This window comes from Fusarium mangiferae (assembly GCF_900044065.1).
Source record: "Fusarium mangiferae strain MRC7560 genome assembly, contig: FMAN_scaffold002, whole genome shotgun sequence".
Lineage (NCBI taxonomy): Eukaryota > Fungi > Ascomycota > Sordariomycetes > Hypocreales > Nectriaceae > Fusarium > Fusarium mangiferae.
The window spans coordinates 1,687,386-1,713,714 of record NW_024573922.1 but is presented as its reverse complement, the minus strand read 5'-3'; the positions used below and the strand labels follow the sequence as shown (position 1 = coordinate 1,713,714).

Genomic DNA, 26,329 nt, shown 5'->3' with positions numbered 1-26,329 from the left:
AGCGAGGCTCCAGAAGCAAACGCCTTACAGCGGAATGTGAGCAGAACAAGGCCAGCTGAGATATTGCCGCAACATGTACCCACCATGTACTCATTCCCATTAGACAGAGAGAGAGAGAGAGAATGTTGAACTGCAGTGCATCCATCCGAGGAATCCGCCTGCCATTCTCTCAATCAGAGTCCAAACTGGCCAACCCCCTCCAGAGACAGAGACCCAACCACCCCCTTACAATCACCAATCAAGACCCGTATCCCCTGGCACTCCTGGTCAGCGCCCCTGGCTTGCACTGCGAGTCGCGGGCGCGGGCCAGCTTTTAGGGGCGATGGGCGTCTCTGATGGGATGGGATGGGTGGGTCTATCGAGAGGAAAGCAAGGAACGAAAGGGGACAACCAGGAAACGGCCCGGATGATCCACTGTTGGGACAGCGCATCATGATGGACGAGGACGGATGGATACCTTATTACATTGTATTACAGTAGAATAGTTGATGAGACCTGTTAATGCTTAATGTTAGAGAATCGGACGGTTTGTGCTTTGAATCGAATTGAGTTTCAGCGGTCTTGCCGCTGTGAACTCCGGGCTTAGCGGGTATCACGCTCTGTAACTTTGAATCCAGTGTTGATAACGTTTTATAGCCAATGATCCACTTTTTGAGTCGAGATATGCTCTTACCCATGCTGAGGATTGTACCTAATTCGCTGATCTGACCAGAAATGGACCGGCGAGGCTCCTAAAAAAAGGTCTCCCTTCTGTTAGTTGCTGTTGCTGGATGCATTGTTGCTCCCTCCCGTTGTGTAGCACTAGCAGTAAGTGAGTGAATGAATGGTGGTTTTTTTTTGTTTCCCATCGCGCTCTCCCTTCCATTCTCACTCCCACGTTTTTGTGTACGTACATCCGTGTCTACGTTCAAGGAATCAAAACATTCAATCCCAGCTTGTCGCCCAAGTCTTGATCTCTTCTTTCTCCCCCCTCTTGATGTCTTTGGCCACTGCAAAAGGATCACACTTCTAATAATACATACATATCACGTCTGTTGAATAATTGGAATCTTCTCTCCATCCATCAATCAGTTCAAGGTGGTTCCCCTGTTATCTTACAGACACACCCTTGCATTCTCCACCCCCTGACTTCGCCCTGGATAACCCGGCGCCGAGACACGCAGCGTTTCTCTCCCTCCCCGTGCGGGTTGGAACTCAAACCACCAAAAACCAACCCTCGTCTTCTCCCCTTTGCTGTTCTTTGCATTACGCATTGCCGACACTCGTTTTACGGCTACGCCAAATCGCTTTGTCTCGCACTTGGACTAACGACGTCGACTTCTCAAGCTGGTGAATCACTCTCCGTGATTGATTCCTCTTCTTGAACCTGTATCGACGACGAATCGCATAATTCACTGGTCTTTCTTTCTAGGCCAAGCCACTGCCCGTTCGGCCTTTTTGACGGTTTTTTGACAACAAACAATCAATATCTTGCAGTGCCGGCCACGCTTGTTCTCCCGCCTGATCTTGATTCACACTCACGCTCGCTGGCTATCCACATGTGTACCACTAGGTGAGTTCTGGTAGCTTGATTGTCCATGAGGTTGTACCCTGTGCTTCGTTCATCTGGCTTCATACCACTAGATGACGTCTCCTAGGGCAGGACAACCCATGACGTGGGCATGATTCCTGCAGACAGTATCTGACCTTATCCTCCAACAGATAATTAATTTAAACAACATGTCGGGATATCCAGGCGGCGGTCAACGCGACCAGTACGATGATGGTTATGGCCATCAACAGGGAGGCAACCAGCAACAACACGGTGGAAACACTGACTCCTACTACCAAGACGATCAGTACTACGATCAAGGCTACGACAACCGTGGCCCAAATCACAACAACAATAACAACCATGATGGTTACTACGACGAATCGTGAGCATCATGTCCCTCCTCTTGTAGTCCTTTCACTAACAAACTAGTAGTGGTTACTACAACGCCGACCCCAATAACCCCTACCAGCAGGATGGAGGCTATTACGACGGCCACGATCAATACCAAGATGGATACTACGACAATGGCCAGGGTGGCTACTATGACCAGGACTACGACCGTGGCTACCAAGGCCAAGGAGGTCGTCAGGGCTCTGAGGAAGACTCCGAGACTTTCAGCGACTTTACCATGAGATCGGACATGGCTCGCGCTGCTGAAATGGATTACTACGGCCGGGGCGACGAACGTTACAATAGCTACAACGATGGTCAACGCGGCTACCGACCTCCTTCCTCGCAAATATCCTATGGTGGGAATCGTTCTTCGGGTGCTTCGACTCCGAACTATGGCATGGACTACGGCAATGTTCTCCCTGCTGGTCAGCGATCCCGAGAGCCCTACCCGGCCTGGACTTCGGACGCCCAGATTCCTTTGTCCAAGGAGGAGATTGAGGACATCTTCCTCGACCTGACCTCAAAGTTCGGTTTCCAGCGTGACAGCATGCGTAACATGTACGATCATCTGATGATTCTTCTCGACTCACGAGCCTCGCGCATGACCCCAAACCAGGCACTTCTCTCGCTTCATGCTGATTATATTGGTGGCGACAACGCAAACTACCGCAAATGGTACTTTGCTGCTCACCTAGACTTGGATGACGCTGTAGGATTCTCTAATGCACAAGGCAAAGGCCTAAAGCGCAAGAAGAAGGGCGGAAAGAAGAAGAAGAAGGATGCCGAGGCCAACGAGGCTGAGACTCTGCAGGAGCTTGAGGGCGACGACAGTCTCGAGGCTGCTGAGTACCGCTGGAAGAGTCGCATGAACAAGATGTCTCAGCATGATCGGGTTCGTCAGATCGCTCTGTACCTGCTCTGCTGGGGTGAAGCCAACCAAGTTCGTTTCATGCCCGAGTGCTTGTGTTTCATCTTCAAGTGTGCGGATGATTACCTCAACTCTCCCGCTTGCCAAGCTCTCGTTGAGCCTGTGGAGGAGTTTACTTACCTTAACAACGTCATTACTCCTCTCTACCAATACTTGAGAGACCAGGGATACGAGATTTCCGACGGCGTGTACGTCCGCCGTGAGCGTGACCACAAGAATATCGTTGGTTATGATGATTGTAACCAGCTTTTTTGGTATCCAGAAGGTATTGAGCGCATTGCCCTTCAAGATAAGAGCAAGCTGGTTGATGTACCTCCTGCTGAGCGATATCTCAAGCTGAAGGATGTCAACTGGAAGAAATGCTTTTTCAAGACTTACAAGGAGTCTCGTTCTTGGTTTCATCTACTCGTCAACTTCAACCGTATTTGGATCATTCATTTGACCATGTTCTGGTTCTACACCTCTCATAACGCTCCCAGTCTCCTGGTAGGACCTAAATACGAACAGCAGGTTAACCAGAAACCCTCAACGGCTAAGCAATTCTCTATCGTCGGCTTTGGTGGTGCCATTGCATCGCTTATCCAGGTTCTCGCTACTCTTGCGGAATGGGCTTATGTTCCTCGTCGATGGGCTGGTGCGCAGCATCTCACCAAGCGACTCCTGTTCTTGCTCTTTATCCTCGTCCTCAACGTCGCCCCTGGTGTCAAGGTTTTCATGTTGCCAAAACTTGGACCCGAGAAGATCAATACCGCTATTGGTATCGTTCACTTCATCATTGCTGTCATCACTTTCATCTTCTTTTCCATCATGCCCCTGGGAGGTCTATTTGGCAGCTACCTGTCTACCAATAGCAGACGCTACGTTGCTAGTCAGACATTCACTGCTAGCTGGCCAAGACTCCGTGGCAATGACATGGCAATGTCCTATGGTTTGTGGGCAACAGTATTTGGTGTGAAGATGGGTGTCTCGTACACCTACCTGATTCTTTCGTTCCGCGATCCCATCCGATACTTGAGCATCATGAATGTTGACTCTTGCCTGGGAGACAAGACCCTCCTCGGCAATCAACTTTGCCGCTGGCACCCAACAATTGTCCTGGCCCTGATGGCCTTCACTGACGTTATCTTTTTCTTCCTCGATACTTACCTTTGGTATGTCTTGCTGAACACCGTCTTCTCGGTTTCACGATCATTCTATATTGGATCCTCCATCTGGACACCCTGGCGCAACATCTTCTCTCGCCTTCCCAAGCGTGTTTACTCCAAGGTTCTAGCAACTACAGACATGGAGATCAAGTATAAACCAAAGGTTCTTATTTCGCAGATTTGGAACGCCATCGTTATTTCGATGTACCGTGAGCATCTTCTTGCGATCGAGCACGTTCAGAAGCTTCTTTATCATCAGGTTCCCTCTGAGCAGGAGGGCAAGCGAACTCTTCGCGCACCTACCTTCTTCATTTCTCAGGAAGATCACTCTTTCAAGACCGAGTTCTTCCCTGCCTACAGTGAAGCTGAACGCCGCATTTCGTTCTTTGCGCAATCCCTATCGACTCCAATTCCTGAGCCTCTACCCGTTGACAACATGCCTACCTTTACAGTTATGATCCCCCACTACAGCGAGAAGATTCTTCTTTCTCTCCGTGAAATCATTCGCGAGGATGAGCCTTACTCTCGTGTTACACTCCTGGAGTATCTCAAGCAGCTCCACCCTCACGAGTGGGACTGCTTCGTCAAAGATACCAAGATTCTGGCTGACGAAACCTCGCAATACAACGGCGAGACAGATAAGAATGAGAAGGACACCGCCAAAAGCAAGATCGACGATCTTCCCTTCTACTGCATTGGTTTCAAGTCCTCCGCACCCGAGTACACCCTCCGTACTCGTATCTGGGCGTCTCTTCGTTTCCAAACCCTGTACCGCACTATCTCTGGTTTTATGAACTATAGCCGTGCCATCAAGCTCCTGTATCGTGTTGAGAACCCCGAGGTTGTTCAGATGTTCGGTGGTAACACCGACAAGCTCGAACGTGAACTTGAGCGTATGGCTCGTCGCAAGTTCAAGATTGTCGTTTCTATGCAGAGATTCTCCAAGTTCAAGAAAGAAGAGATGGAAAATGCCGAATTCTTGCTTCGCGCCTATCCTGACCTCCAAATCGCCTATTTGGACGAGGAACCCCCGGTCGCTGAAGGCGAAGAGCCCCGACTTTACTCAGTTCTTATTGACGGCCATTCTGAAGTTATGGAGAACGGCATGCGACGCCCCAAATTCCGTGTTCAACTCTCTGGCAACCCTATCCTTGGTGACGGAAAGTCCGACAACCAGAACCATTCCATTATCTTCTACCGTGGAGAGTACATCCAGCTCATCGATGCCAACCAGGACAATTATCTCGAGGAGTGTCTCAAGATTCGCAGCGTTTTGGCCGAATTTGAAGAGATGAAGACTGACAATGTTTCCCCTTACACTCCTGGTGTCAAGAACGATGTTAGCTCCCCTGTGGCCATTCTCGGTATGCGAGAATACATTTTCTCTGAGAACATTGGTATTCTTGGTGACATTGCTGCCGGTAAGGAACAGACATTCGGTACTCTCTTCGCTCGAACAATGGCTCAAATCGGTGGTAAACTCCATTACGGCCATCCCGATTTTCTGAACGGTATTTTCATGACAACGCGTGGTGGTGTGTCCAAGGCTCAGAAGGGTCTGCATCTGAACGAGGATATTTACGCTGGTATGACTGCCATTCTTCGTGGTGGACGTATCAAGCAATGTGAATACTTCCAGTGTGGTAAGGGTCGTGATTTGGGTTTCGGTTCCGTCCTCAACTTCACAACCAAGATTGGTACTGGTATGGGTGAACAGTTCTTATCCCGCGAGTACTACTATCTCGGCACTCAACTTCCTCTCGATCGATTCTTGTCCTTCTACTATGCCCATCCTGGTTTCCATTTGAACAACATGTTCATCATGTTCTCTGTTCAGATGTTCATGATTACGATGGTCAATCTGGGAGCTCTCCGCCATGAGACACAGGCTTGCGAGTACAACCGCAACGTCCCCATCACCGACCCTCTCTACCCTACTGGTTGTGCCAACACTGATGCTCTCACCGACTGGATTTACCGATGTATCGTCTCCATTCTTTTCGTTCTTTTCCTCTCTTTCATCCCTCTTATTGTTCAGGAGTTGATGGAGCGTGGCTTCTGGCGCGCCTTCGTTCGATTGATGAAGCAATTCTGCTCGCTCTCGCTCATGTTCGAGGTTTTCGTCTGTCAGATCTATGCGAACTCTGTGCAGCAGAACATTTCGTTCGGTGGTGCGCGATATATTGGTACTGGTCGTGGTTTTGCCACTGCCCGTATTCCTTTCGGTGTCTTGTATTCTCGATTCGCTGGACCAGCTATTTACTTCGGCGCTCGTCTGCTCATGATGCTTCTCTTCGCCACTCTAACTGTCTGGAAGGGTGTATTGATCTATTTCTGGATCACACTTCTTGCGCTGACCATCTCTCCCTTCCTGTACAACCCTCACCAGTTCGCATGGACTGATTTCTTCATCGACTACCGAGATTACCTTCGATGGTTGTCCCGTGGTAACTCCCGAAGCCATGCCTCGTCTTGGATTTCCTACTGCCGTTTATCTCGGACTCGCCTCACTGGTTACAAGCGAAAGGCTCTAGGAGACCCCTCTGCTAAGATGTCTGCAGACGTTCCTCGCGCTCCGTTTGCCAACATCTTCTTCAGCGAGATTTTCTCTCCCCTCATGCTTGCCGTTGTCACGATTCTCCCTTATCTGTTCATTAACGCCCAAACTGGAGTTAAAAATGCCCCTCAGAAGGACAGTGTCAAGACCAAGCCCCAGCCAACTGACTCTCTGATCCGGCTACTCATCATTGCCTTTGCCCCTATTGGTGTTAACGCAGGTGTCTTGGCTGCTATGTTCGGCATGGCCTGCTGTATGGGTCCTCTACTCAGCATGTGCTGCAAGAAGTTCGGCAGTGTTCTCGCCGGTATCGCTCACGCTACTGCTGTTATCTTCTTGCTGATCTCCTTCCTGGGTATGTTTGTTCTCGAGGGCTTCAACTTTACTCGCACATTGGCTGGTATGATCGCCGTGACTTGCATTCAGCGCTTTTTCGTCAAGCTCATTGTGTCTCTTGCCCTCACCCGCGAATTCAAGGGTGATACTGCCAACATTGCTTTCTGGACCGGAAAGTGGTACTCCATGGGATGGCACACCATCTCTCAGCCTGCTCGAGAGTTTCTCTGCAAGATCACTGAATTGTCCATGTTCGCAGCCGATTTCGTTTTGGGTCATTGGCTGCTCTTTTTCATGGCACCTGTTATCTTGATTCCCAAGATCGACATGCTCCACTCTATGATGCTGTTCTGGCTTCGCCCAAGGTATGTCTTATCCTTTGCTTCTTATGTTTTCAATTTGCCCTAACCTAAGAAACAGTCGCCAAATCCGACCTCCCATCTACTCGATGAAGCAATCCAAGCTCAGACGCAGGCGTGTGGTTCGTTACGCCATTTTATACTTCACGCTTCTCGTCGTTTTCATCGCTTTGATTGCTGGCCCTATTGTTGCTGGCAAGTACATGCCACCCAACACGATCAGCGATGCCCTTGGCGATATTGCCGGCTTCAAACTTGTTCAGCCTAACGACCTCAACAATGACAACACCAACAGCACCATGGCTACTGGTACAGGAATGCAAGGCTACACCGGTGCTGGCCTTACGAAGACCAAGACTGGCGCTGATGCCTCGGCAACTGGCAAGATCAAGCTGTTCTAGGTGGGAATATCTAGACAACTAACCCCCTTTGGAGGCGCCTCGTACGGGCGATGTCCCTAGCTTGTTTCTGCTGACAGAAAAAATTGTGGAGATGGAAAGTTTTTGTTTTTTGCTTGTTTTTGTTTTCAGTTCAGCAGTTTGAGTGGATGCACGTGCATACATAGGCTGAAGTTTTATAGAAGATGGCGGGAGATGGAAGAGATACAGAAGGACAAGGTTGGCATAAGTCAGACCTGACATTCACTGGCTGAACTGGACTGATCATTTTTGGTACAAGGCGCACTTCTTTTTTTTATTTTTTAAAAACTATTATAATGTGTACAATGAAAGGAAGAAACACATCCATGGCAGAAACTCTAGACCTAAATGCAAATAATGCCTTTTGAACACTCTTTTCATTTCATTTCTACCACTAGCCTACGCTTTCTATATAGACACCAAACATTGTAAGAGGGAGGTGTTCTACTCTACTGTACTGCCTACGAAGCTTGTGATTTTGGTTGGTTTATTTCAACCTGTGTAAGCCAATTTTACGTATTCCTATTCCCCGGGCTATCCGATGACCCCTACACTTCCCCTGTAGTGGATGATGGCCTGTGGTCTCAATGTTTCTGACCTTCAGGTACCCGTTGAGCCCCTGCGAGATATGGATCCTTGGTACAGCCAATCAGCATGCGGCCTGCGGCTCGACTCACTTCGACGTTAGAGGACACTGGAGGCCCCTTTGTAGACCCATGTGCTTGCTAATGATGGGCCTTGACTTGACAATTCAGAATCCTCGGTTGACGTCCATTTCAACTCCTTTCAACAACACGAACCCAGTCCAAACCAATATATACTCTCACGACCGGGCGAGACGAGACGCGACACGACGCGAGATCGATAGGTGACATAACCATTCAAGACAATTGGAAACAGAAAAACATGGAACTCGATGCCCTCCAAGCCCGGGTGGGCGAAATCCTCGAACAGGCCGCCGTCTACTTCCATAAAGTCCCTGGTTCTGCAGTATTTATGCGCTATATCCACTCGAGTTATCAGAACGACCCCGTGCGATCCGCCATTGAACTTGTGCTGCTTCTCTTCTTTATCCGCTATCTCCTGTCGCCTTCTTACTCGACCCGTAAGCAGAATTACATCAAGTTAAGAGAGGAGGTGAGAACACAGCCAGATCCTCAATCCCCACAGGATTGACGTCGCTAATGTTTGGCTTCTTTGTAGGAAATCGAGGAGTTGATCGATGAATGGCAGCCCGAGCCTCTCGTCGTCGAGCAGACTCCATTTGAGGTGGCCGAAGCCGAACGTCTTCCTGTCCTTGTTGGGTGAGCATCATCAAGTCTAATCGCATGCGCAATCTAGTCAGGACCAGCATCTGATACTTCTATAGTCCTACTGGCCCCAAGACTAAACTCGCCAACGGCCGAACTGTTACCAATCTCGCATCCTACAACTTCTACAACTTCAACGGCAATGATCAGATTAAGGAGAAGGCTATCCAGGTTCTGCGCACCTACGGTGTTGGCCCCTGCGGTCCTCCCCAGTTCTACGGTACCCAGGACGTTCACATGAAGACTGAAGCCGACATTGCCGCGTATCTGGGCACCGAAGGCTGCATTGTCTACGCTCAATCCTTCAGCACCATCTCTAGTGTCATTCCCTCTTTTTCCAAGCGTGGCGACGTTATCATCGCCGATCGTAATGTCAATTTCGCTATTCGCAAAGGTCTTGAGCAATCGCGAAGTACCATCCGCTGGTATGAACACAATGACATGGATGCTTTGGAAGACGCTATGAAGGCTGTCGCCCGGGAGCAGGCCAATGCCAGGAAACTTACCCGTCGTTTTGTCGTAACCGAAGGCTTGTTTGAGCTCTCTGGAGATTCCATCGATTTGCCCCGCCTGGTTGAGCTCAAAGAGAAGTACAAGTTCCGCGTGATTCTGGATGAGACCTGGTCTTTTGGTGTTCTCGGCCGTACCGGTCGTGGTATTACCGAGGCGCAAAACGTGGATCCCCAACAGGTTGACATGATTATTGGTTCCCTCGCTGGACCTCTCTGCGCCGGTGGTGGCTTCTGTGCCGGCCCCAAGGATGTGGTCGAGCACCAGCGCATCACATCTTCTGCGTATACATTCTCTGCCGCTCTCCCTGCCATGTTGGCTGTCACCGCCAGTGAGACCCTAAATCTGCTCCAGTGTAACCCTGAAATTCTGGCACAGTCCCGCGAGAACATCAAGGCTATGAGGGCTCAATTGGATCCCCGCAGTGATTGGGTTTACAGCCCAAGCGATCCCGAGAACCCTATCATGCTCCTTGTCCTCAAGCCCGAAGTTGTGGCTGCCCGTAAGCTCGGACTGGAAGATCAAGAACGCATCTTTCTGGACTGCGTGGAAGAGGTGCGTGCATCGAACACTGAAGCATGAGCGAATATAAAATAAACTGACTCCTGAACAGACTCTTGCCAACGGCGTCTTGATCACCAGAACCAAGACCAGACCTTATGCGCATGCTGTGAAGCCCAAAGACGGCGCGTGGTTTGCCCAGCCTGCTCTTCGAATTTGCGTTACATCAGCACTGTCTAAGAAAGATATTGAGAAGGCCGGCGTGACTATTCGACATGCTATCACCAAGGTCATGACTCGAAAGACAAGCACCAAGACCGCCTGATTCAGGAGCTTAACGGATGATAATTTTGATGACAGAAGGAGGCTGGCTGAATACATGTTGTACAGGAGAATAGTCCATAAGGCGTCGGGCTACGCTGAGACCCTTTTTCATTGTGGACAATCAGCAAACGCAATAGACGAGGGCCAATATGGAACGATTTACAAAGTGGCTGGCAGCCATTTAACAAGCTAATGATTAATAGATGCGGCTCTCGTACGCTAGCATTGAATGAATGTTTCCCGATACAATGGTTTTGTGTCTTTGTGGGTGCCGTGATTAGATGTTGATTGATAGGTTTCGGTGTCATGGTCGATACTGAGGGGTGTAAGATATTTGTCGGCTTCAATTACTCACAGTTGATGAAGTCGTCTCTGCCAAGTTACTGTTTTCGAATACAAACATTATGGGAGACAGAGAAGCAGACGTCAGCTGTCTCGCGGGTTTTATGGCCATCCCTTGCCAAGTCACGCCCGATGGTGCCAGTTTACAGCCAGAGTCTACACCACGGACTCTAATCTGACAACAGAATAACCAAGGATGCACACGCACAGGAAGGAACACAATTGGCACAGCCGTAGTCTCAGTTTCACAGTTTATTTTTACCAGACGGATGAGGAATCTTTTCAGCTCGCAACAGGACTTTGGGCATGTCTCAGACGCTTCATTCCTTGGGAGATTACAGGTCTCGAAAGTACGCGCCATGCGAAGAAATCACCTCATTCCAAGAGTCGCGAGCGTCGTGGCCTCTTTTGGTGATTCGCTTTTAAGGTTTATGTTTTCGGGCAGTTTGAGTTGTTGGGTTCCATGTTCTGAGTGAGTTTCTGCGTTCGTATGTCTCATATCTTGGGAGCGGGCTTGAGTGTGAATAGGGAGAACAAGGGATAGAGTCTTATAAGTAAGGCAAGGCTAAACCAATAGAACTTAGGATCTCGTGATGAAACTCACGGACTGAAAGGAATTACGGAGGGGAGGAGTGTCTCACTAAGGTTGTCTCTTGCAGATTCAAGCTTAAGCTCAACACTTGCAAACGGTACCTTAGGTACCTTCCAGTTGAGGTGGGAAGGCAGGCTCAACACGTGTCTTACCGTACTGTGGCTCGTTCCTTCTTGGGTTGTTTTCTTTTGCTTATCATTGTAGAGAGGTCCCTTCCTCCCTTGTTTTGACGTCTCCTCTTTTTCTAAGGTTACCTAGGTACTTTACCTCTCTCTCTACCATCACCTTCGTTTTCATCATCATCATCTTCTTCTTCTTCATTCATTCATTCACTCCTACAATCTTTTTTCGTTTCTTTTCCTGCTTACAATCACTTCCTAAGATTCGTCATTCTTTGATTCTTCTTTTCAGTTCTATGCACACTCTTTTCATCTGAATCCTATTCATTCTTGGATAGCGGGTTATTAAGTCCCGTCTTATACACTCATTTTCTCAAATCACCGACCTTTAAACCACTATTTGAGCTCGTTGTAGCAGCTCGTTCACTCTTTAACAACTCTCCATACTATCGACCTACGTACGGTTTTTATAGAATATTTAAACAAAATGTCGATGAAGCGTTTCTTCACTTCGGCAGTTGCCATGGCGGCGGTTGTTGCTGCTGTTCCGGTTGGTGAGCATTCTCCTGACCAGGCTGTAATTCGAAGCTGACAATACTAACAGCCCGTCCGCTCGAGAAGCGAGAACCGTATGTTTTTCTCGTGACATGAAGCCCGGGTGTTGACTAACAAGATTGTAGTGTTACGACTATTACTCTGACTTCGGCCTCTACCTACACCGCAACTATCGCTCCTGTTACCCCCGTCACCCCTACAGGAACTGCAACTTACCCAGATTCTACAGCTCCTATTTCTGGTAGTGGTGGCAGTTCATCCGGTTCTAAGCTCCCTGGTGTCGCATATGCCCCCTACCGAGGCGATCACCAGTGCAAATCCAAGGACGAGATTCAGCACGATATTACGCAGCTCGCAGCTGATTTTTCAGTTCTTCGTATCTATGGCACCGACTGTGACCAGGTCGCCAATGTCTACTCATGCGCCAAGGGTAGCGGCATGAAGCTGTTCCTCGGTATCTGGAACATTGACGACGTTCAAACTGAGGCCAAGACCATCATCAGTGCAATTGACGATTGGGACGTTGTTGACACCATCAGTGTTGGCAATGAACTCGTCAATAACGGAGCTGCCACCCCATCAAAGGTCATCGCTGCGGTCAAGCAGGCTCGTGAGATCCTTCGTGCCGCAGGCTACAAAGGTCCTGTTGTCACAGTTGATACATTTATTGCTGCCAATGCCAACCCTGAGCTTTGTAACGAGAGTGACTATTGTGCTATCAACGCTCACGCCTTCTTCGATGCCAACACTTCTGCTGATGAAGCTGGCCAGTGGCTCTCCAACACTGTCGAGGACCTTCGATCCAAGATTTCTGGCGACAAGCGTATCGTCATTTGCGAAACTGGCTGGCCCACAAAGGGCAACAGCAACGGCAAGGCTGTTCCTGGTATAAGCCAACAGAAGGCTGCTCTTGACTCTATCAAGCAGGCATTCTCCAGCCACATGGGAGACCTGATCCTCTTCTCTGCCTTCAACGATCCTTGGAAGAAGGCCGAGGCCGCAACTTTCATGGCCGAGCAATGGTGGGGTATCGAAGGCCAGGACTCAGTTTCCAACAAGGACCCGTCGTCTTCTAACTAGGGAACGGCTCCCAGATTTGTCATGTCAGTTCGACCTTCAAATATTTGAATGGCTTGCGGTCACGTTTTTACTCCGAGATCACGCTCGGCTAATGTATTTTCTATGATGTTTAATGTTTTATTGTTATTGTTGAAGGGTTGTTGATGCCGATTATCAGGTGGCCATTGCGAGGCTGTACGAGCCTATCATCTTGGGAGGTATGTTGGGGGGTTGTCCGTTTTTCTATTCAAGCTTCAACTACCGCACCACGTCACCTACTTCATGGCTGCTCTTTGAGAGATGAGAAAAGAATTACACTTGGTATTTGTTATTTGAATTGAAATGTCCGTCATACAATTTGACCTTCGATCTCAGTCAATGGGTGAAAGTACAATTGAATGAGTTGTTTGATCGAAACATAGGTCTCTACACCGTTCACGACGATTCGAAATTCATATCGAGTCGAGCTCGAGAAGCAACGCTGATGAATTGCCTATGTAACTATGGGGAGCGATGTCCTGCAGCCACTGTGCCTCACATTGATGATTTCGTTACTCATGAAGACTACCCAATGCGCCACATGCTAGCCCGATAATTTCCTCATAATGCATAAAGAATAACAAAATATGAATCTTTGTACCATCCCAGTTATTGGCCAAAGAGGCTCTACCCTCGACAAGCAGATTCGAAATTCACAGTCGCAGCAATGCAGCTCGAGATTTCAACCAGCTTGTCCAAGGCTAGCTAATGCGTGTAGGCACTTAAACAAGTGGTTTGTTCGCTGTGGATGACAAGCACATCGTTGAATAGAACGTAACAACAAGGCTAGGGACGCAATGCGGAGACGGGGGTGTAGGATGTAGACCAGGGATATAGGGATAAAGACCTAACGCATCAGACAAGGAGGCGAACACGCACATGACTTTGCTCCTCTGTAGCAAGGTAAAAAGAAAAAGGAGACGAAGCACCAAATCTCACATCGTTTAGATGTCATACTGAGCTCAAGATCAGTTGCCTCAAAAGATGGAAATGTCTCAAAAGATCCGTCCTCGGATCAAGATCGTCAAACACGCACCCATCAAGCGGCTCTGCATATTTCAGCAGCAGGCGCGACGGGATGAGTTTAGCAGATCCAGAATTCGTCAAGGAACTGGTCGAGTTCGATGATGCGGAATCGGGAGCCGATGCTTTGATCCTTCAAAAGAGTAGTCCAAGCAGAAGAAAGACTAGCTTTCCAGGAAACAACCTCAACGCTCCAGCCCATTTTCAGAGCGCGTTGGGCTTGTGTCAGGAAGCCGTCTGAATACTTGGCCGGCCGAGCATCACCAGTAGCAATGACAAGCGTGCCAGGCTCCTCGAAATACTGCATGACAGACTCGCTAATTCTAATTTGGAGGGTTTCGTCGACCATGTCTTCGACATAACGGAAACCGCCGGCTTCGAACGCGTTGTGGTTATCAGCACCAGACTGTTCAGGGCGACGATTACGGAGGTCGACGCGGTAGCCAAGATCCTTGAGTTCTTGGACAAAAGTAGGCTCGTTACGGTTGGGACGCACAGAGCAGCCAACGTTGAGCCATTCCGCGTATCGATCGCGGGTAAGAAGTTCGTGAAAGAAGGCGAGGTTCATTTGTGGAAGCGGAACAAAGCGTGAGGACTCTGGCAAACCAAACCTGGCTCTCAGGGCCTTTTGGAACCCAATGATGATGTTGGACATGTCGACAAAAACATGAATTCCATTGTCTGCAATGGTGGGATAATCCTTGCAGATCATAGAGTCTATAACCCGCTCATGAACGAGCTTTCCCATGAGGCCCTCATGCTTGACCACAGTGGTCTGCACGTTACCGTGAATCTCAGTAAGGGGGCCGTACTTGAAATGCTGATATGAGATAACATGTCTGACATGGTCCGATTGATTGCCACCTAGGACCATTATGTTGGGTTCAGAGCTATCTCTGGAATGCGATTTGCCCTTGCCTAAATTTGAACCTTTCCTGTTCTTTTTGGTTTCGTCAAAATGTTTAAGCGGAGACTCGCTTGAGCTTGGCGGTGTTGAAGCAGCGGTTGAGTAAGACGTGGTAGGCAGCACATCAGTGTCAGAACCACATCCAGCCTCTGAGTCGGTAATAGGGTCGAAGTTGTGCTGGTTTAGTTTGAGAAATTCACCCTTATATTCCTCGTACATCTCTTCCTTTAGAACAGTCTCCTTCGTAATTCTAATAGCCTTTCCAGTTCGCTTCTCATGGGTTTCGCTTGCCATCTTCATGTAATGAATACGGCCTTCAGTGCTCCGGTTCGGTTGCCCTGAGGCGGCAATGCATGTTTGCTCCTGATCCTCATGATGGGAATGCTTAGCCACAGGCAAGGGTTTGGGGGCACTGTCTGCATTGTTGGTGGGTTGCGGTACAGAAGGTCGCTTCAATATCGTGATCGGCTGTACCTTTGGGGAGGCCAATGGCTTTCGCTGCTGCTGAGATGGTTCATTGTCATTGAGGCGAATTTGCTGGAAAAGCCGTTTGAAATTTCCAAGGGACGGGGTTGAGTCAGAAGCCGAAGCCTTTGCATTCTTCGGGGAGGCCCAGTCTGTGAGATTGTTGGTGTCCAGCTTGTTGAAGTCACCAAGCTTGAGTCTACCGCCATGTGCAACATTATTTGCAGCCTTACTGCTACCCGGCGGCTCGCGAAGAGGATCGTCTGTTGAGTTTGTCGTTGTCGATGCCATTACAACCATCAAAAGCGACTACGCACATAGATGCGAGTTGGTGGTTGTATATATCAAGTGGGTGAGCTGCTTGACACCAATGCCAGACGTGAGAGTATTGACTTATGGCGCCAGTAAAATGAATTATCCAAAGTTGCAACTGCAATTTGCCAGGACTGTAGAAGATGGCAAAGCCGAGAAGATATTGAGAGAGCGATTTGCCACAACTGAGAATCTAGAATCGCCGCAGAAGCAAGACCCAGAATGAGCTGAAACAAAAACGGATGTCGCGTAGTTTAGTACAAGAGAAGACTCGAAATAGCCAAGCACAATCTGGGATGATCCAAAGGGCAAATCCAATGCGTCAGATTTTGCCGACTGATGAAGCCTAGTGAGATCAAGTGCGGAGATCGAGCTACCAGAATATCATGAGGTCACAGAAAGGGAAAAGGGTGAACTCAGTCAAGGCCGTGTTAAGGAGGATTGAAAATCAAAAGACAGGGAACAAAGAATATAGTAGAGAACAGTTGCGCAAAGACTCGGGTCAAGAACAAGGATCGAAATATAGGGAAAAAGAAAATACGAACGTTGAACCGCCGTTGACGAAGAAGAATGGGTGAGATGAATGATGAGTCAATTCACCTTGAACTGAGGCTACATACGGTACTTACCTTTGGGTGGCTTTCCGGGATCCGGGATGGCATGCACCCAGCCAATCAGATCGCGACATATGTGATGAGGGTCCTATAACTCACGTGCCTACTCCGTATTGCCACCCAAAACGTCGATCCAAGTGGCTGAATTATGTTAGTACATACTCGATATACTCGGTACAACAACAGCACGACAAAGATTGAGTCTTTGGAGCGAAACCGGAGACGTTGTGTTTACTATCATCACCTACTTCACAGCATTTAGCGACTTGCCCTGGAGCAAAGATTTTGTCAAATTGCTACCTCTGCTTCTCACGTTGTGTCCATCCTAAGTTGATATGTGCCAGATGCATCCATCCTTCTGAATAACCATGCCATACATAAAGTGAGAATGGAAATCTTTTGAATCCTGCTTATGCTCAACGTTTCGAAAACATATGCATGGACAAGATGTTTGCGAATACTGCATGATTCGCAAGTTTAAATAATCCGAAGCTGCCCCTGTCCCATTGGACTAACTTCTTGTCCCTTTGATATAGCCTGTTTTGTTTTTCGTTTTTCTTTTCTTTTCTTTCTTTCGGACTCATGAGCAGACAGTACTTCGAAAGAAAATTACAACCATACTTGGCATCTTTCCTGACAAGACTCGCGTAATGATATCCATAGCCAAGCTCCATTGCCATCACCTTCGGAAATCGATACTAGCTCGAGATGAGTCCAGACTTGGTCGCACTGAGCTGCTTGAGCTTCGTCTTCGTCTCGCTCGCTGTTCGTTGGGGTCCGAAGGGTGCAGACCAGTCGATTTCGCAAACATATTGAGTACATCAGTCAACGAGATAACACCAGTAAGCCTCCCTGAAAGACGAGCTCCGGCCATGGCCGATGCGGGCACAGCAGCTGTAGGGACTGGAGAAGCAGGTACTGCTGCAGTCGGGACAGGCGACGGGGGCGCAGGCGCCGATACGGGCGCAGCGGGAGGTGGAGGGCCGGCGGTCGTGAAAGATTGGGGCCCCATTAAAGGTGTTGCAGGAGCTGAAGGGGAGGGTGACGCCGATTCAACCACCCACATTCGATGCGATCGAGTAGCAACGAGCTTGGCAACGGTATGGGCCAGAGTAGAGTAGGGGTTCACGTAGAATACGGGAAAGACGTCGCGTCCGTGTTCAACCCCTCGCTCGTTGAGAATCACAGAAATAAAGTTCATGCATGACGAATTGAGTAAATGGGCGTTGGAACTCTTGGTTAAGTGACGGACGTCCTTGGTCGAGATATTGCCCACCACATTCATGCCGTTGTCAACAACAGCAACGCTTGTCAGACCTTCGTTGTTCATAAGCGTGAGTGCTTCAGATAAGGGTGAATCGGAGCTATGGCGTGTTAATACGCATCATCTTCAGACTGATTAGAAACTCACTTGACAGAAACAATCTCCTTGGCCCCAACGCCCAGATCACGTAGCAAAGCAGGGTAAAGTCGATCGATAGAAGGAAAGTTGACACCTTCGTTCCAGAAAAACTCGACAATTCTAAGTTGGCTTGCGATGCCAACCACCTCGCCGCTAGTAGTTGTCACCAACAGACGATGGATGCCACTGCCGAGAATTTGGATAGCCTGTGCGAGCTTTTCGTCACCAGGCAATGTGATGAGTGTTTCCTTGCGGAAAAGAGGGAAGACGTCTCGTAGGGGAATCTGGCCACCTTCCTGAGCCTTGGCCAGAATCGAATTGAATAGCTCAACCTGATCTTCTTCAGGTTTGGCGAGACCAACGACAACAAGCAGGTATGCGTTCAGATCGGTATAATCGAATGTGGAGACCGCGATATGGGTGGAGGGATCCTCGCGGACCAGAACAACGTTGGTAGGGCTCTTGAGAAGGAGCTGCGAGTTGGAGTAAGCATGGTCGGTCCTGTATTGGGTGACATATTGGGTGACAGTCAAGGTTTTAGGCTCACCTTTGTAGCTTCTTCAACGCTGCTATCGAACTCAACCCATTTAACATCATCGGGAGATACAAGCTCTCCGATAGCTACATCACGCCAATCGCGGCCGGCAAATCTGGGGTTGGCATGCTTGTTTCCTGCAGGAGGATGGTTCAACAGCTCCTGGAGAGCGGCCTGTGTGAAAGAAGGGTGCCGTTGAGAGCGTGGGGACGAGGGCGCATTGCGCAAGCCCTCGGCGAAGCTTGCGCGGTGTGCGGATATGGAGCTTGGGCCAGAACCAGCGGATATAGATACAGAAGGGGATCGCTGAGAAAGAGTAGGTGGTTTATGAGTGGACGAAGAGCCCGAAGCAGCACTGTTGAGGCTGGTCGAGCTGGTCGCGCGAGTATCCTTGAGCTCGCGGGAAGTTGAGCTCGGTGAGGGGTCCATGGTGAAGTCGTTTCGCTTTGACAGGGTGATGAATTGACTGACTGATGTTGAGATTTGATAGATTGGGCTGGCAATAAGCGATAGATCAACACGACTTGGGCGAACAAAAGAGCGCTGTATGTAATGCAACCGAGAGACAGATGAAGAGATAATGGGGAACAGTGATTTGTCGCGACAATTGCAATGATGAGATGATAGTTTGCACAGAGATGGGCCAAGGCGAGACGAGACGAGATGGACGTGGGAGTGGACGCGGGGCGCAGGCAGGATAAGAGAGCGAGGGAGTGGTTCGAGTAGAACGGATCTCGATATTCAAGTCCAATATTGGAAAGTGGTTAGAGTCAGAGTCAGAGTCAAGTCAGAGTCACAAACTAAGAATCAGGATACAAAAGGTCAGAAGACATTTATTTGCCAAGGACAAGGTGACCGATAGATGAGGTGGAATGGTTTTTTTCTGCCTCTTGCTGCGGAGGTTGGTCTGGAGATGAGACTTGAATGCGAGGGGCACGAGGTTACAATCCAAAGCCATGAGTGGGCGGGGGAACGTTTTGCATGATGACATAGGTAGGTAGGTAGGTCGCCTACCTAACTAGAGGAAAGTAAAGTAAAGCAAAGCAAAGCAAAGCAAAGGTGGGTTAGCCGGGCGATGGTGGAGTGCCCCGCGATGGATGGATGGATTGAGGCTGGGGATGGGAGCTCAGTCTTCAGCGTAAAACGTAACATTACTGATAGAGAAGTAACTCGACCCTGAGAGGGTGGAAATACCACTAAATACTACATCGACTAGGTAGATGTAATTACTACTCAGGTACTCCGTACCTATACTTGGGCTCCTGCGCATTGGATCTCTCATGCAGCTGTGACTACTATTTATTTAGGAATTGATTTGCACCAATATCATATAATCCATTCCAGCACCTAACCACTCCTCACAATGATCCGGCAGAGCCTTCCCAGAAGCCTCTACTATACCACCAACGATGATAAAAAATGTGGATGTCTTCAAGAGACTCCCCGGCCCTGCAGTTCGTGATACGTAACCAAGCCAAGCTCTGATGCGCACGCAAACGCAACATGAACAAAAGAGGGCAATAGGAAACTTGACAGGGGGTTTGCAAATGCCTTGTTGGTAAATATCATCATATTGAATCTCAAAATATTCGTTATCCAAGATCTTTGTACGACTTCGACTTGTGTATAGGATCAAGCCGATGAGTTTAGTTATGGAAGTCAGCGATACAAAAGTGCTGCTGCTACTTGGAAAGCTTGAGTCAATGACCTTGTAAGAATTTCAGCTGTTGCAGTTGGCATTTCAAATTTCCAGATGATGAGTGTCTTGAAACCCAAAGTCTTGTTAAGAGATCGGCATTGAATGGAAGTTTGTTCAACTGCAGTATTCAGCATCATATCCTGTGGCTTATCAAATACCCAAACTCAAAACTAATCAGGCCAGAGAAAACGTTCCGTGTCAAGTTTATAGGTCAAAGAAATGGTTGGCTACCTTAATTGAGCTGCAGCCGCAATGCATCATAATAAGAAAGAAGATTTCATTGTGCATATCTGATGGAAGCCATCCATTCTGGTGGGGCACAGCGTGGACAGCTGCAAAGGTAGAACAAACAACGTATGGAAATCAAATAAACCCAATGAAAACAAGAGACATTGGGATTCAAGAGCTGCCTCACTAATTGCTGTGTGGCTCATTTTAAACTTCTTTGTCTACGGTGCTGAATGATCAAAGAGGCGTTCTTCCAGTCCATCTGGCATCAAATATTCTTTCATGACTTCAGAGCCTCGATAAATTGATCTAGGTTCATATCATGCGCCAGCCATAGTCACAACAGCTGAATATTGACTTTACAAGTCCTGACCAGTTCCCGTCAGAAGCCTTGGAGGTCATTTCTCTACATCAAACCATATAAACTCTGTCCTAGTTATGTCTTGATTGTAGCCTGGCAGAAAAGGTAAAAAATAAACAATCAATGCCTTATTACCTAGTACCTTACAGAAAAAACACACTAGCCACGACCTGGTCACCGCGCACCCTTTGTTTTTTTTTTCTCTTGGGCTCGAGTCTGTCCCCAAGTACCTCGCCAGCAAAGCCTCGCCCGCATGGTACTTATTCACGACCCTCAACTTTGGGCTTCCCCTCCCCCACTTCACTTTCTGCTCCCATTCAGTCCCTCTCTTCTTTCTTTCACACCATCTGGGATCTTTGGAAATCTCGTCCCTTAAAGTGAAGCCACGGCCGACTCAAGCCAACGAACCTCGACGGCTCGTAGCTTTTTCACACTTCTTCTTCAAGTAGTACTTCATTATCGCTACTCTTGTCCACATCCTCCGACTGAGACCCAAACTTCTTTGTCGTCTGCTGGTGGACATCACCATCAGCAACCCTCCACGACCACAACAATGTCTCTGCTCCCACCCGACATCCACGCAGAGCTTTCACAGCTCCTGCAAGCTCTGCAGTCCCCCGACAACAGTATAAGATCACAAGCCGAGGAGCACCTGCAGAACAACTGGACTGCCACCCGACCTGAGGTCCTGTTGATGGGACTGGCGGAACAGATTCAAGCTGCTGGCGACAATGCGACACGATCTTTTTCCGCTGTAATCTTCCGCCGAATTGCTTCAAAAACCCGCAAGAACGAGGCCGGAGAGACCACGGATCTGTTCATCTCTTTGACTAAGGACCAAGCCGCCGTCATTCGACAAAAGATTCTCGAGATCCTTGCCGCCGAGTCTGAACGCCTCGTTCGCAACAAAATTAGTGATGCTGTTGCCGAGCTTGCCAGGCAATACACCGAGAATGGTAAGCTTTTCAAAGCCCTGGAGTGACCCTCCGTATCCTGGAACTTGGTTAACAACTCCTGCAATAGGCGATATTTGGCCCGAACTGCTTGGCGCTCTTTTCCAACTTAGCCAAGCCCCCGAACCAGAGAAGCGAGAGAATGCGTTCCGAGTCTTCGCTACCACTCCCGCCATCATCGAGAAGCAGCATGAGGAGGCTGTTCTTCAAGCTTTCCAGAAGGGCTTCAAAGACGACGCCGTCATGGTATGGCACCCCTGCCGTGGGGCAGACTTTTCTGTCCCACATTGCATGTCATGGCTCTGCTAACCACAGCTATAGGTCCGTCTTGCGGCTATGGAGGCTTTTGCTTCATTCTTCAGGACTATTAGCAAGAAGGGACAGGCTAAGTACTACGCCCTTATTCCCGATGTCCTCAACATTCTTCCTCCGATCAAGGATTCTCAGGATTCAGACGACCTCAGCAAGGCGCTCCTTGCTCTCATCGATCTCGCCGAGTCTGCTCCCAAAATGTTCAAACCTCTCTTCCAGAACCTTGTCCAATTTAGCATCTCGGTAATTCAGGACAAGGAGCTCGAAAACATCTGCCGCCAAAACGCTCTTGAGCTCATGGCTACATTTGCTGATTACGCCCCCTCCGTGTGCCGAAAGGACCCATCGTACACAAACGACATGATCACCCAGTGCTTGAGTCTCATGACGGATCTAGGCGAGGATGACGATGATGCTTCCGAATGGATGGCATCTGATGACGTGAGTTTTCAGAATGGAGACAAATAATTCATGTAACTAACTCACCCTGCAGTTTGACCAGGACGAGAGTGACCAGAACCACGTTGCTGGCGAGCAAACCATGGACCGACTTGCGAACAAGCTTGGGGGTCAGACCATTCTGGCCCCTACTTTCAACTGGCTTCCTCGTATGATGACTTCCATGGCTTGGAGGGATCGACATGCTGCTCTGATGGCCATCTCTGCCATCTCCGAGGGCTGCCGTGATCTGATGATTGGAGAGCTTAGCCAAGTGCTAGATCTAGTGGTTCCCGCTCTCCGAGATCCTCATCCTCGAGTTCGATGGGCTGGCTGCAATGCTCTTGGTCAGATGAGCACTGATTTTGCCCCTAAGATGCAGACTGACTACTACGACCGAGTTCTCAAGGCAATCATTCCTGTCCTCGACTCGCCCGAAGGCCGTGTCAAGTCCCACGCAGCAGCAGCTCTTGTTAACTTCTGTGAGGAGGCCGAGAAGGCCACTCTGGAGCCATATCTGGACGAGCTACTTTCGCATCTTTTCCAGCTTCTTCAAAATGAAAAACGCTATGTCCAAGAGCAAGCTCTCTCTACAATCGCCACCATCGCCGACGCCGCTGAAGCTGCCTTCTCGAAATACTACGATACCCTCATGCCTCTTCTTGTTAATGTTCTCCAGAACCAGAGCGAGAAGGAGTACCGACTTCTGCGTGCCAAGGCTATGGAGTGCGCCACATTGATCGCCCTGGCCGTTGGAAAAGAGCGTCTTGGCCAGGATGCTATGACTCTTGTCAACCTTCTGGCCAACATCCAGGCAAACATTACTGATGCAGACGACCCTCAAGCTCAATACCTCATGCACTGCTGGGGCCGCATGTGTCGTGTTCTCGGTTCCGACTTCCTTCCATTTCTTCACAACGTCATGCCTCCTCTGCTGGAGCTTGCTGTTGCCAAGGCTGATATCCAACTGCTGGACGATGATGACCAGGTTGAGCAGATGCAGAATGAGGAGGGATGGGAACTTGTTCCCCTCAAGGGTAAGATGATTGGTATCAAGACAAGTACCATGGATGACAAGCACATGGCCATTGAACTCCTGGTCGTCTACGCCCAAGTCCTTGAGGCTTCTTTTGCTCCCTATGTAGCGGAGATCATGGAGAAGATCGCTTTGCCTGGCCTTGCATTCTTCTTCCATGATCCTGTTCGATATATCTCTGCCAAGCTTGTTCCTCAGCTGTTGAGCTCTTACAAGAAAGCCTACGGCCCTCAGTCCAACGAGCTCCGTGGTCTGTGGAGTGCGACTGTCGACAAGCTCCTCGAGGTCTTGACTGCTGAGCCTGCCATCGACACACTTGCTGAGATGTACCAATGCTTCTATGAATCTGTTGAGGTAATTGGAAAGGACTGTCTTTCTGCAGACCACCTCAGCCGATTCATCGACTCGGTACATTCTGCTATTGAGGACTACAAGGACCGTGTCGCCCAACGTCTTGAAGACAAGGAGGGAGCCACTGCCGAGGACGTGGAAGATGAGGCTGAGGATACTCTGATGGCTATCGAGGATGATCAGACCCTGCTTTCGGATATGAACAAGGCTTTCCATGCTATTTTCAAGAACCACGGTGCTGCGTTCTTGCCTGCCTGGGAGCGATTGATGCCCACATATGAGGGCTTCCTTACCTCAAACGATCCCACCCAACGCCAGTGGGGACTATGCATCATGGATGATGTCCTTGAGTACTGCGGCACTGAGAGCACACGATATGCCAACTACATCACCCAACCGCTCATCGATGGTTGCCGTGATGCTTCGCCGGCTATTCGCCAGGCGGCAGCTTACGGCATCGGAGTTGCGGCGCACCGAGGTGGAGCACCGTGGGCGCAGTTCTTGGGAGGCTCAGTCCCCTTCTTGTTCCAGGTCACTCAGGTTCCTGACGCCCGTAATGAGGACAATGTCTACGCGACTGAGAATGCATGTGCAGCTATCGCCAAGATTCTTCACTATAATGCAAGCACAGTAGGAGATGTGCAAACCGTGATTACGCAATGGGTAGAGACTCTACCCGTGACCAACGATGAAGAAGCAGCACCGTATGCTTATGCATATCTTGCGGAGCTGATTGACCAGTAAGTACTCTCCTCCCTCAACGTACCACCAGTGTGTTGGTGTGCTCATGCTAACGCTTTGAACTTGTAGACGACACCCAGCCGTGGCGAACCAAGCTGGCAAAGTCTTCGTGTTTATCGCCCAGGCTCTCGAGGCAGAGACCCTCGTGGGACAGACTGCCAACCGGGTAGCATTAGCAACTAAGGGGTTCCTGACATCGACCGGCGTTGACCCTACGCCTCTTCTGCAGCAATTTTCTCCTGAGGCACAGCGAACCATCATGGGATTCTTCAACTAGGAGGAAGCTCGCAGATGGGCTGAGTCTTACCACCGTTTCGGAAGTCAAATGACGGTAGACTGGTTCATATCACCCAGCCGAGTGTCGCCGGGTATCGAGACGGCCCTATAGGCCATCTCTGGAGAGATGTAGCGGCGTTTTTAGATGATGAACGCTATAAGATGTCAGCCATGGGCCTGGAACCCGTTTAGGGGGCAGGCAGCTCCAACGGGCGAATCCACAAAGCAATGGTGGCATCGACGTGATGTGGAAATGCGCTTCATTCGAGCGAAGTGGATCGGGTTCGAATCAGCGTTCAAGAAATGCCATGTCCCGAACATGGAAGAAGAGAAACAGAGGACGACGGTCCTAGGCGTCGGGGTAAAAATGAGAGGGCATTTTGTTTAGGCAGTCTAAAACCTCAAGACCGCATGGCGCCTTTTTTACAAAATCATTAGAGTTTACGAGTTAGGTTATTGATAACTGGTTAGTACCTCGTCGCGAGGGTTTTGGTCGGCAGCGGCAAGACAGTCAAACAGCCAGTCAGTCGGTTGGTTGGTTGGTTGGTCGGTCTGTCTGTCTGTCTGTCTGTCATATATATAGATGACGAGTTTTGTAGCGTACGGAATTATGAATCAAATAACCACACCGGTTTCCTTCCCATGACTGAATGGTAAGATGGGCTAGGGGAGATATGGAATGAATGTCTTTACTCGCATGCAGGATCGTGGAGGCCCTTCCTTGATATCGGCGATATTCTGATATTTGCCTCTGGCTTGCCAAGTGAGCATTGATTGATTCAGCCACGATTCGCAATAGTACGACAAGGAGGGGGAATTGAGTCAATGTACTGCCCAACTTCGGCACCTAAGTACTTATGCAGAGTGATGAAGGTTACCTACTTAACTCTGTCGCCATCACCAGAGCGCAAATGCCATTTCACAAAGACAGACTGGTGAGCATTGGCACTCAAAACAAAGTTAATAATGATGGCGACAGGGTTGACGGGTACCTTTAGGTGTAAGCAGAGCTAGAGGGAGGGGGCGTGTTGAATATCGAGCACTGTAGAAGTACTAAGCTATACCCTCCATTTGAATGAATGATGAATGCTTGCTCGCACTTTGGTCTTACTTTTTCTGGCCTGCAAGGAACCGCGGGTGTGGTAGCGAATTCGAGACATGCTCATGCAGGGTATTTATCACATATTTACTCCGTAGGGGCTTGCTTACACGACTTTTTCTTTTTCTTTTCCCTTTTTCTTTTGGTGGGAAAGATACATTTTTGGTATTGGATTTCAGATCTCGATAGTGATTTTTAATTGACTGTGTGTTTCAATGCAAAAACTGGACATTTCCCAAAATGGAGATGATCTCTGGACTTGACAGGCACAGGGCATGTACAAAGAAAGGATAAATTGTTGTGCAGCCCGGACAGAAGCGAAGCACAGGGTCTTCCCGTCCCAGCCCAAAAGGCCCCAAGGTTGTCTGTCCTCCAGTAAACCCGATGGACAAGGTGAGGTAGCCACATCTTTCATTTTTGGGGAAATGCTTTGAAGTTATAGTGAGAGCAAGTTATAACCTTCTATTGATACGGTTTTCTATCGGCTTATGTTAAATATCCAACGTTATTGTACTGCTATGATTTCCTCAAAAATCACCCATCTGATATCAAATC

General features: G+C 49.0%; 6 protein-coding genes across 6 annotated transcripts; 4 read left to right on the top strand and 2 right to left on the bottom strand.

Moving 5' to 3' along the window:
* Nucleotides 1-1,719: 1,719 nt before the first annotated feature.
* On the top strand, nucleotides 1,720-7,653 carry FMAN_06120 (putative 1,3-beta-D-glucan synthase subunit; the record flags this gene model as incomplete). Its single annotated transcript, XM_041827140.1, has 3 exons — nucleotides 1,720-1,916; nucleotides 1,967-7,258; nucleotides 7,314-7,653. 3 exons carry the CDS (start codon nucleotides 1,720-1,722, stop codon nucleotides 7,651-7,653), a joined length of 5,829 nt encoding a protein of 1,942 aa, XP_041678133.1.
* A 924-nt stretch (nucleotides 7,654-8,577) lies between these two features.
* FMAN_06121 (uncharacterized protein) lies at nucleotides 8,578-10,317 on the top strand (the record flags this gene model as incomplete). Its single annotated transcript, XM_041827139.1, has 4 exons — nucleotides 8,578-8,808; nucleotides 8,875-8,975; nucleotides 9,041-10,046; nucleotides 10,105-10,317. The coding sequence occupies 4 exons, from the start codon at nucleotides 8,578-8,580 to the stop codon at nucleotides 10,315-10,317; spliced, it is 1,551 nt and encodes a 516-aa protein (XP_041678132.1).
* Nucleotides 10,318-11,856: 1,539 nt separating this feature from the next.
* Nucleotides 11,857-13,004, top strand: FMAN_06122 (uncharacterized protein; the record flags this gene model as incomplete). The annotated part of the gene is made up of 3 exons (XM_041827138.1): nucleotides 11,857-11,923; nucleotides 11,974-11,998; nucleotides 12,050-13,004. The coding sequence occupies 3 exons, from the start codon at nucleotides 11,857-11,859 to the stop codon at nucleotides 13,002-13,004; spliced, it is 1,047 nt and encodes a 348-aa protein (XP_041678131.1).
* A 1,102-nt stretch (nucleotides 13,005-14,106) lies between these two features.
* On the bottom strand, nucleotides 14,107-15,708 carry FMAN_06123 (uncharacterized protein; the record flags this gene model as incomplete). The annotated part of the gene is made up of 1 exon (XM_041827137.1): nucleotides 14,107-15,708. The coding sequence occupies one exon, from the start codon at nucleotides 15,706-15,708 to the stop codon at nucleotides 14,107-14,109; it is 1,602 nt and encodes a 533-aa protein (XP_041678130.1).
* A 1,314-nt stretch (nucleotides 15,709-17,022) lies between these two features.
* FMAN_06124 (uncharacterized protein) lies at nucleotides 17,023-18,709 on the bottom strand (the record flags this gene model as incomplete). Its single annotated transcript, XM_041827136.1, has 3 exons — nucleotides 17,023-17,707; nucleotides 17,755-18,218; nucleotides 18,293-18,709. 3 exons carry the CDS (start codon nucleotides 18,707-18,709, stop codon nucleotides 17,023-17,025), a joined length of 1,566 nt encoding a protein of 521 aa, XP_041678129.1.
* A 2,412-nt stretch (nucleotides 18,710-21,121) lies between these two features.
* FMAN_06125 (putative beta karyopherin) lies at nucleotides 21,122-24,676 on the top strand (the record flags this gene model as incomplete). The annotated part of the gene is made up of 5 exons (XM_041827135.1): nucleotides 21,122-21,524; nucleotides 21,592-21,767; nucleotides 21,843-22,274; nucleotides 22,327-24,398; nucleotides 24,469-24,676. 5 exons carry the CDS (start codon nucleotides 21,122-21,124, stop codon nucleotides 24,674-24,676), a joined length of 3,291 nt encoding a protein of 1,096 aa, XP_041678128.1.
* Between the last annotated feature and the right edge of the window lie 1,653 nt (nucleotides 24,677-26,329).